Source organism: Muntiacus reevesi, chromosome 3 (assembly GCF_963930625.1).
Source record: "Muntiacus reevesi chromosome 3, mMunRee1.1, whole genome shotgun sequence".
Classification (NCBI taxonomy): Eukaryota; Metazoa; Chordata; class Mammalia; order Artiodactyla; family Cervidae; genus Muntiacus; species Muntiacus reevesi.
In genome coordinates, this window is record NC_089251.1 from 189,012,457 (window position 1) to 189,027,279 (window position 14,823).

The 14,823-nt window shown below is 39.7% G+C and overlaps 1 protein-coding gene across 2 annotated transcripts in view; it reads right to left on the minus strand.

Annotated features, from left to right (window-relative positions):
- Positions 1 to 14,823, minus strand: part of AKAP7 (A-kinase anchoring protein 7) — a 129,383-nt gene that overhangs the window by 62,012 nt on the left and 52,548 nt on the right. For both annotated transcript variants that reach the window (XM_065927795.1, XM_065927796.1), the window contains exon 7: positions 1,450 to 1,597. In XM_065927795.1, coding sequence (XP_065783867.1) covers positions 1,450 to 1,597 — 148 coding nt within the window. The remainder of the gene's footprint in view (positions 1 to 1,449; positions 1,598 to 14,823) is intronic.

Here is a 14,823-nt window from a genome sequence, read left to right on the forward strand (position 1 = left end):
AAATTGCCTAGGATGAGGGGAGTTTTAGAAGCCAAGCTGGAAAAGAGCAGTACAAGAAAACCCAGTGAGTGGAGCAGAGTAATTCGGGGTGAGCTGAACAGAGCTGTATAATGGCAATATTGGAGATCCATGCTGTGAGCTGCATAATGCAGGCCCACAATACCTTCAGTAAAATCTACATACTGCTCTTTTATTAAAAAAATAGGAGTGGGAGAGGCAATGAAGCACGGAGTTCTCCTTCAAGGTTGGTCTAAAGTAATTACAGAGAAGATATGGAAAGCTAGCCAAAATCTGTATTATGCAAGAAGGATTTCAATTTGCTTTTTACAGTGAACCTAAAAAATGTTTGGTCCGCATCAAAACTTTGATGGAAGCCAGCTCTCTTACAGAGGTTCTGAAAACAAAGAAGTCTTCCTTGACTTGTTGACATGTTTCAGAACACAGAATTCAAAGGACATATTGAATATCTTCCGTTTAAGAGGGCTAAGATCTTTGGAAAGTAAAATGGCTTCTCTGATGAGAATTTAGAAATAAAACTGTCTTCCTGAACATTTTAAAAATACTTTCTGTATAAAGATTCTTTCAGGATGTATATTTCCATAGGTTTTCTTCAAGCTGACCTTGATGGTGGAGAGAAAGTACCTTGGTTGAAGATTTTTCAGATATTTAGATACATGTTTTTATCTTCTCTATTTTCACATCACTTAAAAAGTATACAAATGATGTTGTCTTGAAGTTCACGATTTTATAAGAAGATTGCCCAGCTTGAAATAGTAAATTTCAGTCACAACAGTCAGGTTCCTTTGAAAGTCAGCCACATTGCAAACGAGAAATACCCCTGTTCCAGTTTTTCACATTCTTCTTTTGGTGTACATGCTCTGTACTTGAAAACATAACTGTGTATGAATCTGTCTCATCACAAGCCATCTCCCTCATAAGATGACAGAGCATTTATGCATGAATCTTGGTCTCCCCTCAAAACATGTTTCTCTTAAGGAAGACATTGAAAGACAAGTTTTCGATCTCTGCAGGCCACCTATGCTTTTTCTTCTCAGAGTGAAACTTTCTGGCCTGGCACATTCTATTCCTAATTAAAAGCAGCAAAGATGAAAATACCTGGCATAGAAGACTGTGATCATATAGGCCTTCACTGATGAAAACACTTTCTTCATATTCACAAACTAAAATTATACCGAAATGAATTTTGAATCAACATTTCAAGACTTCATGATGATTATATTTTAAAGTATAAAAACTATGGGTACTAAAATCTTGACTGATAAATATAAATACTGAATATGTTCCACAAAATTTTTAATGTATTATTGTCAAAACATAATGTTTAGGAAAATATGTCACTGAGAAAAACATACAACATTAACATTTGCCAAAACAAAATGACGCTGAAGAAATCAAAACCAAAGATAATAATTTTTAAATGCCACTCACCAATCACAATTGAAGACTCACAGTGATAATAGCCATTACTTTGCTTTTTCTTCAGCATGGAGCAAAGATCTATACAATGTGCCACTTCTTCTCCAAATCTATGGCTGATAAATTTTTCATACAGTTTGGGGTCTATTTTTTTCACTCCCTTGAAATGACAAGACAAAATCACATCAATCAATCATTTCACTTAGGCAACCAATTCATATTTTTATCACTTTCTTAGAACTTGATAGTACATTGTGATATGCAGTGCTGCCTACTGGCATCTGAAAATGGATACCACAAAATTGCTATAAAGTTGTTTTTAAAGTCTCTCTGCCTGGAATGAGTTGTATTTCTTTTTTTTAAAGAGTGTTTTTTTAAGAGTGAAGAGTGTTGAGCAAAAATAATAAGGTATATCAAGTTGAAATCTGAGATATCAAGGAAAGAGTAATCATCTCCAAAGACAATGGAGAAATGGGAGAATTTTTCAGTGACATGGAACGTAACATTTCATAGTGTGTAGAACGTAACGTTTGCATCCATTTTAAGAAATGAATGCAATTTTTAAACTCCTTATGGAAGAATCATCTGAAAGGCAATTAAAGGCCATCCCAGCTGGAGTCAATAGGTCTTTCAGGTTTTTCTCTACCTGCCCCTCCTGGTTCTGTGTGCTCCCATAGCAGAAACAGGGCCTGTTGCTGAAAAATTAGTAACTTGCTAGTTCCCCCAAACACGGGAAAGAACGTCTCCCTCTCCCCTCACTATACATGGTCCTATACCTGCCTCACAGTCCCAAAACACAGTCGTTGAGATGAAGATACAGTACTTTACAGGGCAAGTTTACTAGCTGGCCATGTCCAAACTTTTCCTTTAAATGTATATATATATATTTACATTGCCCTGGAAATACCTGTCATTTCTAAAACTCAGAAAATATAAAGAATATAGGGAAAAAAAGAAAATGAAAACTCATTCATGACCCTGTTATTTATATATTAATAAAATACATTAACCCTGGGGTATATATATCCTTCAAGTCTTTCTCTATGTATGCATGTTATTTTCAAATTATACTTATATAAATCCTACTAAAGTATAATTAGAATATGTACTCTCCCTTTTTATTCACAAAGATTGCAAAAAAATTTTAAATGCAGATATAAAAAAAGTTAAAATTACTCCAAACTACTACTAAAATTTTATGTATTTTATTTTTCCTATGCATGAGTTGTACCATGAGTACTATTTGATAATCAGCTTTTTTCAGTTATTATATCATATTGATAAGTAATAAATAAATGTGAAAGTATTTTTATATTTTCATAGTATTCCATTGTATGGAGATATAATTTATTCACTCAATTCTTTATTGTTGAACATGTCGGGGAGTTAGGATCCCACATGCCTCAGCCAAAAAAAAAAAAGATAGGTATATATATAAAACATGTTTTTGTTGAGATATGTGTTTCAACTGAGCTCCTGATCTTTCCTAAGCGCTTCACTCAGACTTCCCCACCTCAGGTAACAGCAACCATGTTCGACGTGATCAGGCTGAAAACCTGGGGGCCATCCTTGATTCTCCTCTTTCCCTTAGCCCTACTTCCAATCCTATCATGTTGGCTCTACCTTCAAAACACACCCAGTTCTCCCCACACCCCTGCCACCTCTGGCCAAGCACTTCCGTTTCTTTCACCTGAGTTATCCCAAAAGCTTCCTGACTATTTTCCCACTGTTTTCTCTTTGGAAGTCAAAGTGATGCTATGAAAACATACACCCAGATCATGTCATCCTCTGCTCAAAATTCTCCAAAGGGTCTCCCTTTCTCTCAGAGGAGCCAACCTGCCCCAGGCAGCCTGCAGGGCCCTGATCTGCCGTCCCTGGGCCTCGGGGTCTCATGCCCACCACTCTCAGCAGCCTCCCCAACCTCCTCGCGCGCCTGTGAGCAAGCCCAGCAGAGCCTGGCTCACAGCCCCCGTGCTGCCTGTCCCCGCTTCCTGAGATGCTCCTCCCCCAGACACCTTCATCGTCCAGCCCCATCTCCTTTATCTCTCTGCTCAAATATTACTTTCTTAATAGGGCTTCACTTTTCATATAAAAAGGTGCCTAAGAATTGATGCTTTTGAACTGAGATGAAGGAGAAGATTCTTCAGAGCCCCTTGGACAGCAAGGAGATCAAACCAGTCAATCCTAAGAGAAATCAACTCTGAATGCTCAATGGAAGGACTGATGCTGAAGCTCCAATACTCTGGCCACCTGATACAGATGACTCACTGGAAAAGACCCTGATGCTGGGAGGGACTGAAGGCAGAGGAGAAGAGGGCGGCAGATGATGAGATGATTGGATAGCATCACCAACTCAACAGACACGAACTTGGGCAAACTCCAGGAGATAGTGAGGGGCAGCGAGGCCTGGTGGGCTGCAGTCCATAGGGTTGTAAAGAGCCAGATACGACTTAGCAACTGAACAGGGCTTCGCTTAACCATGCCATCCCTCCTCCCCCAGCGGTCCTCCCAAATCCTCTTTCTCCCCCATACACACTTATGTTTCTCCATAGCACTTACCATCTTCTAACGTACTATGCAGTTCATGTTTATGTTCAGTCTGTCTTTAGCTGTCTCTCTCCATTAGAATTGGAGAAGGAAATGGCAACCCACTCCAGTATTCTTGCCTGGAGAATCCCATGGACAGAGGAGCCTGGTGGGCTACAAAGAGTCCATGGGGTCACAAACAGTCAGATACGACTGAGCGACTTCACTTTCTTTTCTTTTTCTCCATTAGAATAGGAGCTCCACAAAAGGATTTCCGTCTGATTTTTATTCTCTGAAATATCCTCAGTCCCTTATAGCTTATGGGCTTCCCTTATAGCTTAGTCAGTAAAAAAAAAGCTGCCTGCAATGCAGGAGACCCAGGTTCAATTCCTGGGTTGGGAAGATCCCCTGGAGAAGGAAATAGCAATCTACTCCAGTATACTTGCCTGGAGAATCCCATGGATAGAGGAGCCTGGCGGGCTAGAGTCCACGGGGTCACAAGAGTCGGACATGACTTAGCAACTAAACCAGTACCACCATCCTCAGTCCCTAGAACAGCGCTTGACATGAAGCAGGGCTCGATAAATAACTGTCACAAATGCAAAGGAGGATAAAGTTTCAAGAAGAGGATAGTTGACAACATCAAACACTATTCATTCAGAGTTCAGCAAGAAACAAAATGAATGGATTTCTTTTGATCTGGTGAGCAGATTTGATTCTGGTGAGTAGAAGTCCATGAAGGACAGCAGAGCCTAATGCTGAGGGTCAGCCAGTGCATGAGTGCGTGCACTCATGTGCAAGTCCCTGCCTGGCCACTCCTCAGCCACGTGGCTTCATTTCAGGTTTCTCATCTGTAAAATGAGGCTAACAATCATACCTACCTCGAAGTGCTATATGCACTAAATGAGTCGATTTATAAAAGTGCTTAAAACAGTGAAATATGGTAAATGCTATAATATATTATAGACAATTATTAGTAGTAAAGACTAGTGAAAATCATAGGTAAGATCTTGCGGGGGGGGAGTTCTGAGTAAATGGAAACTGACCATCTTATTTCTCTTTCAAATGCTTTTTCATTTGTGTGTGTTTGTGTGGGGATGGGATGGGGAAAGGGTGTCATTCATTCCCTTTGAACAGACAAAAGATTAGTGATAACTTAGCAGAAAAATCAAGACCTTCAGTTTCAAGATACCATTGCCAGCATTGTATGGCCACTATCATCTCCATTTCCGTTTTGTAAGATGTCATTTTTTTTTAAATAAGGAATAAAGGAAACATAAAAGTTACTCTAATCTGTTAGACTAATTAATTTAATTTTAGCAAAAAGTAAGTACCAACTGTTTTGCAAGAATTCTCCACAGATGACTTCCAACATGAATCTTAAGGAGCTATTTTTCACTGGAGAGTGAAATGAACTTAGTTCTTTTAACTCATAACTTACAGAGAGAGCTGTGGTTCAAAGAGGCAGGAGAACTTAGGATGCAGTAAAGTTATATGCTCTGATCAGAAAATATCTTCAATAATAAAAGTATCCAGAACAGATGCTGTGTCTGGTATATAATACTAGCATGGTCCTTGTTCTTCAGGGAATTTTTTGTTTGACAATATATTTTGCAGGACTTTTTTTAGGCTCTTTTGTCCCTTGGAAATATATTCTTTTTCTAGTAAAATCTATGTGAATTAGTTTCACTATCCAGCTGGTATTTCTCCTTCATAATAAGGAAAGGACTTTCATTCAAAGAAAATAAACAAGTACATCAAAATTGGGTATCTATAGAGTAAGACTAAGCAGCCTCTAATTTTCCAAATGGATACACTGGGTTGTCAAACTAGTACCAGAGACATCAGACTGGAAAGCTATATTTTAAAGCTAAAAAGGATGGCTTTCAGGTTTTGGACCACAAATTAGTTTTTGCTTCCCTTCTTCATAGGCCAGACCCTTTCCAAGGTACCTCATCATTTAAAGAAAAGATGAAAGTTTAACATGCTGTTGTTGTTGAGTCTTTAAGCCATGTCAGACTCTTTGTGACCCCATGGACTGTAGCCCACCAGGCTCCTATGTCCATGGGACTTCCCAGGCAAGAATACTGGAGAGGGTTGCCATTTCCTTCTCCAGCAGATCTTCCCCACCCGGGGATCAAACCCAGGTCTCCTGCATTACAGGCGGATTCTTTACCATCTGAGCCACCAGGGAAGCCCATAACATACTAGGAGAGTGCAAAGAAAAGCCTCAAAAATGGTTAGAGGCAGGAAAATCTGACCTGTAAAGGCTGAGAGAGTTGGCATTCTTTCAAACAACCTGTAGGGTATCTTCAACAAAACCATGCTTAGGGTGCTACATCCTGGAATGCTGAATATGCCTGGTGACTGTCTAGCATGATGCCTGAAAATTCTTTTTGCCTTGGACCTAACAGGAACAGGGTGTATTTTTAAGGCTTTGTATTGATAACTGTAACCAATACAACTGACATCAATTATACATCATAACACTGAAGGAGAAAATATGAATTTAAAGACAGAATGTCACACTTTGAAACAATAAATTAGTTGCAAGAACATCAAACAAAATTTTTTCAAGACTATCTTAATTAATCATCAGAAATGACTGAAGTTTTACTTCCCTTTGGCCTAGTTTCGGGTATAGTTTAGGGAGAATTATCAGTGCTGTTCACAGTCACATGATAATTTCTGATACAGTGGACCATGAAACCCTGAGGAACTTCATTCTTGATTGTTACCTGGCACCCAAACAGTCAACAGGAAAAATGCCATTGAGAGTGTAAGTATTTTTAGAATCGTCTGACAGCTGCTTCTGATAAGTCATGGAAATTATTTACTCGGGAAGCAGTCATCAATATCATTTAAATTTAGTCAAATGATGTGCAAAATTTAATATGCACCAAAGAGGGTTCAGTCTTATACTCCTATGCATCCATCTCTATTTTCAATATAGGAAGTAAACAGCCACAAAATAAGAAAATTCATATTAGTTAACAATCTGAATGCGAAAATCATTCAGCTAAGGTTCTGAAAGATAAAATACTTATTATTCAAGTTCAGTTTCTACAACAAAGTTATTGTGATCAGAAAAACATTGGGATGCCAGTTTTGTTAAGAAAGCTAATTTTTTTGTAATAAAAGATAAATTTCATACTGTTACTTGCTATCTTATTATAATAATTACAACTTCCATGATGCAAAAATGAACAGGCTACGTATCAGACCAAAATAAGATGTGTCCTTATGAGGTTAAGTTTGATATTCCTGGAGCCCTGTTATTTTCCAATAGTTTATTTCTGTCACCCAGCAGCTATGAAAGAAATGCATGCTTTCTGTGATAATGGCATGAAATCAAAATTCAAGATGCAAATTAAGACCCAATCCAAACCGGCCTGTCATTTTAGGCATCAGCTGATAAAAGAATGGTAATCTTTTATGTTCATTTTCATAAGTGATAAAAAATTACATATTTTTAGTGATATGATACCAGTTAGAAAACTAAACTTATTTTTTAAGTGGTTTTTCAGTGACTTTCTATTTCCCAGAGAACCTACACATTTTCTTTTTTTAAATATTTATTCATTTCTCTGTTTGTTTATTTATTTTGCTGTGCCAAATTTTAGTTGCAGCATGCACAATCTAGTTCCCTGGCCAGGAATTGAACCTGTGCCCCCTGCATTGGAAACATGGAGTCTTAGACACTGGACCATCAGCGAAAGTCTCTAAAATTATTCTTAATGATCACTATTTCCAGTAAAAAGTTACATATTGGTGATTCAAAGTTATAAAAAGATTTTCTATCCACAAGGGGCTTCCCTGAAGCAAATCTTACTTTACAATTCTTAATGACTCCGCCTCTTGGCAAAACTACATTTTTCACTTATCTGTACTGTTTTACTTTCACCTTTCCCCGGATGCAGACACTTGATAACTCCTCGTTGGCTACAGCCTTCCCCTCAGCCCCTCTCAGGGGGGATAACGGAGACCCCGCCCACTCAGGCTCAGTCCATCCCAGCCTGTTCATGCCAGGGACAGAAAGACACGAGGAGTCTCTACCGCACGGCCAGCGGGCTCTCGAATAGCACGGTGGTTTCAGACCCAGCCGAGCATCCCTGGCTGAGAACTGCCTTGCAGCTTTCCCTTCTCCTCCCCCTGCTGCTCTCAGCCAGCCTGTCAGCCTAGGCTGTGCCTGGCCCCTCTGTCTAGCAATGCCTATTTGCTACCTGGCTGGGGCCCTAACACCCTGCCTCAGGCCTGTCAGTAACTTCAGAGATGAAAAAGTTAACGAGTGATGGGAAATAGAAAAAACAGTTCCACTTTGCTCATTGTTCTGTACCAATCTGAAAAAAAAATGATGCTTTCTACCATCAGTTTAACAATACTAGAAAATACTTACATAGTATTTACTATGTACAGGCACTACTCTAAGAACTTATTAGCTTATTTAATAATTGCAATTTAATTGCAATTAAATTAAATTTAACAAATTTGAGACTAGTATCATTAGTATCCTCCAATAAGGAAATTCATTCACAGAGAAATCAGGTCACTTACTGAAGAACACACAGCTAGTAAGAGGGAGAGCTTGGATTCAGATTCAGGGTAAGTGGAGAATACAAATAAATTGAAAAAGAACAGAATGATAATATTCAAGCTCTTTCACTATTTAAAAGATTAAAATTCTAAGAATACTAATCATTCTTAAGCTATAATCATATATACTATCATATTGCTAAAACCAATGTGAAAACTGCTTTGAGAATTTCTAGCATCTAAAACACCTACATTAAAAATAAATAAATAAATAAAAAATAAAACACCTACATTTAATATGCTGCATTAGTATTAATAAATAAAGTGATAATTATACATCCACAGTAAATGAATTTCATAAAGGCAGATGGCAAACAGTTCGTAATGTTACTTACACACAGTAAAAATTATCCAAAGTATCCAGACTGTAAGAAGAATTCTTCTACTGCTAACATGTAAATAACCAACTAAAACATGGGCAGAGATTATCTGCATTTTTTAAACCAGCTGTTTATTTGAGAATCCAGTATTTCTCAGTTCTTTTTAAGTCACTTAATGCTGGAGCATCTATGCATCTCACCATGAGGCTTTTCAGAGAGGTCATCCCCTTAATCCCTCTATTTATATACTTGCGTTTAGCACTACCGCTTTGTTTAATCTTGAGGCTTTAGAGAAAGAAAAAGTAGGAACTCTTTACCCCAGCATTATATCCAACATTTACAATATTGCGCCTTTCAGCAAGTAATAAGTGGAAACAAAGCTGCTAGAGCTGTTTTGAATCTATTGTTGACACCTCCTTCTCGCGGTCCTAACACTGAGAAGAGATGGATGTTCCTTGGGGGTATCAAGTGGCAAGGAAAGCTGTCATGGAGAAAAGGTGATAGATAACTCCCAGTAAAACAAGCCACTTCACAAAAAGCACCAGGAGAATATGCTGCATTGTTTCGTGGTACTGTTTTTATGAGTTGCTGGAATCAAAAAGGTCAGAGGCAGAAACACGAATTTGGTTGCAAACAGTTAGCCCATTTATACTGACTATGAATGACATGTTAACTGGAAGAGATCGTGTTGAGGGCACTCAGGGAAGTTCTCAAAGTCACAGACTCAATGCAGAAGCACAGGGACGTTACAATACCTTTATTTACAACACAGACTGCTCCCATCTAGGCTCATTCTTTGTCTGCTTAGCAAACCTCAATTCCTCCTCAAGCTTTCCCAAGTAGAGCATAAGAAATCATACGCTGTTTGGCCATATAACTGTTTCTGATATTTGCAGGTGGCTTTTCTCATTTCTCATATGGAAAACTCAACAGTGGCCACAGGACTGAAAAGGTAAGTTTTCGCTCCAATGCCAAACAATGTTCAAACTACCACACAACTGCACTCACCTCACACGCTAGCAAAGTAATGTTCAAAATTCTGCAAGCCAGGCTTCAACACTACATGAATTGTGAACTTCCAGATGTTCAAGCTGGATTTAGAGAAGGCGGAGGAACCAGAGATGAAATTGCCAACATCCGTTGGATCATCAAAAAAACATGGGAGTTCCAGAAAAACATTTACTTTTGCTTTAATGACTATGTCAAAATCTTTCACTGTGTGGATCACAACAAACTGGAAAATTCTTCAAGAGATGGGAATACCAGACTACCTTACCTGCCTCCTGAGAAATATGTATGCAGGTCAAGAAGCAACAGTTAGAACTGGATATGTACAACAGACTGGTTCCAAACAGGGAAAGGAATACATCAAGGCTGCATATTGTCACCCTGCTCATTTAACTTATCTGCAGAGTACATCATGCGAAATGCTGGGCTGGAGGAAGCACAAGCTGGAATCAAGATTCCCAGGAGAATATCAATAACCTCAGATATGCAGGTGACACCACCCTTATGGCAGAAAGTGAAGAAGAACTAAAGAGCCTCTTGATGAAAGTGAAAGAGGAGAGTGAAAGAGTTGGCTTAAACCTCAACATTCAGAAATCTAAGATCATGGCATCCAGTTCCATCACTACAAGGGAAATAGATGGGAAACAATGAAAACAGTTACAGGCTTTATTTTGGGGGGCTCCAAAATCAATGCAGATAGTGACTGCAGCCATGAAATTAAAAGATGCATGCTCCTTGGAAGAAAAGCTATGACCAACCTAGACAGCATATTAAGAAGCAGAGACATTACTTTGCCAACGAAGGTCCATCTAGTCAAGGTTATGGTTTTTCCAGTAGTCATGTATGGATGTGAGAGTTGGACTATAAAGAAAGCTGAGTGCTGAAGAATTGAAGCTTTTGAACTGTGTTGTTGGAGAAGACTCTTGAGAGTCCCTTGGACTGCAAGGAGATCCAACCAGCCCATCCTAAAGGCAATCAGTCCTGAATGTTCATAGGAAGGACTGGCATTGAAGCTGAAACTCCAATACTTTGGCCACCTGATGGGAAGAACTGACTCGTTGGAAAAGACCCTGATGCTGAGAAAGATTAAAAGCAGGAGGAGACGGGGACGACAGAGGATGAAATGCTTGGATGGCATCACTGACTCAATGGACATGAGTTTGTGTAAGCTCCGGGAGTTGGTATTGGACAGGGAAACCTGGTGTGCTGCAGTCCATGGGGTTGCAAAGAGTCATACACGACTGAGTGACTGAACTGAACTTTTTCATTTCAGTGAAGCAGACACCCATAACTAAGGCATCTAGGAATGCTCCCCAGACAGCCCTATCTCAGCTGGAACCTCAACTCCCCTTGATCAAATTCCAGCTGTGTTCTTGGCTCAGTGCGGCCTGGGGTTACTCAAGTGTAAACAAGTTACATCCTATTCCTCCTAATCACATCTGTTTTCCTAATATTTTGCTCTCTGGAGCAAATAATAACATGTTCTCCTGAATTCACCAATGTAGCCATTTATTTCTATAAACTAAAGATAAAACATAAAATATTCCGTCACCAAATTTCTCCCCAAATACGAACTATAAACTTTTAACTCAAGTTAAGATGTTTCCATCCTTCATTGCAATAACTTTCCATTTAATCAACAATCCTCTCAACATTAAGTAAGTAAATATCAGCAAGTCACTGGTGCAAGAAATTCTTAGGATCCCAACAATGAAAGATGACAGTGAAGCTGTTCTGCAAAAGCTCATTCAGAAATAAGTTCATGAAAAATCCTAATGAATAATTTTAACTTGCCCTGTGACACTGGCCTATATACTGCAACACAGTTATATTGTGGTTGAATGTGTTCTGCTTTTATAGCCGAGAGATCAGAAGTATGGAATCATTCATATAAATTGATTGGATTATCCACAGACAGAATTTTAGACCAAACGATAGCCTCAGATCCAACCTAAATGAGAACTGAAAACCTGGACAATGTAGCAGGGATCATATACTGGGAAAATCTTTTACACGGATCCATAGACGTCACTGATGCTGGGTAAGAGTGAAGGCGGGAGGAGAAGGGGACAGCAGAGGATGAGATGTCTGGATGGCAACACAGACTCAATGGACATGAGTTTTGGTAAACTCCGGGAAATGGCAATGAACCAGCAGGCCTGGCATGCTGCAGTCCATGGGGTCACAAAGAATCAGACACGACTGAGTGACTGAACTGAAATGAACTGAACTGACAGACATCACTTGGCTAAAAACTCAACATTCAGAAAACTAAGATCATGGCATCTGGTCCCGTCACTTCATGGCAAACAGATGGGGAAACATGGAAACAGTGACAGACTTTATTTTGGGGGGCTCCAAAATCATTGCAGATGGTGACTGCAGCCATGAAATTAAAAGATGCTTGCTCCTTGGAAGAAAAGCTATGGCAAATCTAGACAGCATATTCAAAAGCAGAGACATTACTTTGCCAACAAAGGTCCATCTGGTCAAAGCTATGGTTTTTCCAGTGGTCATGTATGGATGTGAGAGTTGGACTATAAAGAAAACTGAGCATCGAAGAATTGATGCTTTTGAACTGTGGTGTTGGAGAAGACTCTTGAGAGTCCCTTGGACTGCAAGGAGATCCAACCAGTCCATCCTAAAGGAGATTAGTCCTGAATATTCACTGGAAGGACTGACGCTGAAGCTGAAACTCCAATACTTTGGCCACCTGATGGGAAGAACTGACTCATAGGAAAAGACCCTGATGCTGGGGAAGAGTGAAGGCAGGAGGTGAAGGTGATGACAGAGGGTGAGATGACTGGATGGCATCACCGACTCGATGGACATGGGTTTGGGTGGACTCCGGGAGTTGGTGATGGACAGGGAGGCCTGGCGTGCCGCAGTTCACAGGGCTGCAAAGAGTCGGACACGACTGAGCGACTGAACTGACAGACATCACTAACTGCAGCAAGAAAGACCTAGAGTGTTTTGTAGCTCATCCTGCTCCTAGGCATCAAGTACTTTCTTCATTTCACACTTTCTTATTATTATTCATCAAGTTCCTTTACTCCCTTCCCATCAACATCATTCCTCCCTCCCTCCCTTCATTCTCAGAGAACACCTCACTTCCCCTAACTCTTCCTCTTTCAACTCTCCAGGCATATTCCCTGCACATCACTTGCAACAAAGCCCCTTCCTCACAGGAAGGTATCCCAACAAGTGAATATGACAAGAACTAAGCTAAGGAATGAGAAAGAAATAATGACACCAAGATTCACACTAAGTGGGTTACACGGTAGGAAATGGGACAAGGGAGATAGGTGTTCACTGATTTGCCTTTTCACTTAATTTGGCTGGAAACATTCCCTGGATATCATATTAGATAAAAGGAGATTAAAAAAAAAACAATAATTGGATATTGAACCATCATTAAATATATGTCCTGGGAATCATGTGTAACCCTTACACCAATTTCAAAATGAATATTTCTCCCCAGGTAGAGCAAGAAATATATTCATAGATTTTCATTTTCAATGTAACAAATATCACTGTATAAAATAATTTTATATAGCAAAATTATTGGATTAAATAAACTCCAATAAAATAATTGGGAGTCTTTCTTTTGACATTTAAAACAATCTATATTTTAATTGGGAAAAATGCCCTAGATAAAGTCTTGAAATACAAATTAAAAGGATTATCGGAATTCTCTGGTAGTCCAGTGGCCGGAGTTCAGTTCCTGGTTGGGGAACTAAGATCCCTCAAGACACAAGGCATAGCCAATAAATAAATAAAAGTATCACATACTTTTTCTAATGGACTCACAGTCAGCATAATATACAAATACTCTATTATATTTTGCTCTCCAAAAAAGTACAGTTTAAAAAAAAGGTGTCAGGCCAGCCAGTAATTTTCACATAATTTTCTCTGTTAGAGATTTTAAAAATAAAAAATCTTTTGAAAATTTCAGAAACACTTCCAGACTATTAAAATAAACACAGGGTTTAGTGGACAAAATAAAAATAAAAAATACAAAAGCTAATAAGAAACAGGGAATCTCGGGATGAGAGTTTGCCAAAGATCAACACTGGCATGGTCCACTGGCTTTTCTGCTCTACCCAGTACGCTCCTCACCCAGGGGACCTGGACGAGCCCAACCTGACACCATGCCCTGGCATGCAGGCCTCGTCCGGCTCCCCTGGCATGCAGACCTCGACCCCTCTGTGTGCACATGCCTGTAGGGATACATCTGGTAGAAAGTTACCATCTGTTGGGAAGTATGTTTCTCCTGATTTCCACATCCACTCAGCTAATTCCCAGGAGACTACTGCCCCCATCTGGTTCCTCTGAATTAAGTTCTAGAAATATCTGCACTGGAAATTCAAGAGCACAAGGTCCTGTTTACCATTCTCTGATAATCAGGATGGGTCAGGGAGGATGAGGAGCAAGATGGAATCCAAAGGGACCAAGTCATGAAAACCGGATGGAGTATGAAGCTTGGGGGGGGGGGGGGGGGCGGGGGTGGATGCTGCTAAAGGTCCAGGACCACTAGAGAACATCATAGAACATTCTCCCAGGTAATGACTGATAAAGATCCCACAGCTGCGCTGGAGACAAAAGTGAAACCACTCTGAATGAAATGTTCTGCTCTAAATAAAGATATGTGACAAATCAGAATCAAATTCCGCTGTAGAGAAGGCTATAGCCAAGGAAGGAAGAAAAGTACCTTCACACACTGGCCATCGGCTTGAGGTCAGTGTAAAGACACAGCTGTACTTAGAAGGCCTTAAAGATGCGTCTCCAAAACGATGTCAGAGTTCACTAACAATTAAAAACGCTGGGCTTCCCTGCTGGTACAGTGGACGTGGATCTGCCTGCCAATACGGGGGACATGGGTTCGATCCCTGGTCCAGGAAGATGCCACAGAGCAGCTAAGCCTGTGCACGAAAACTGC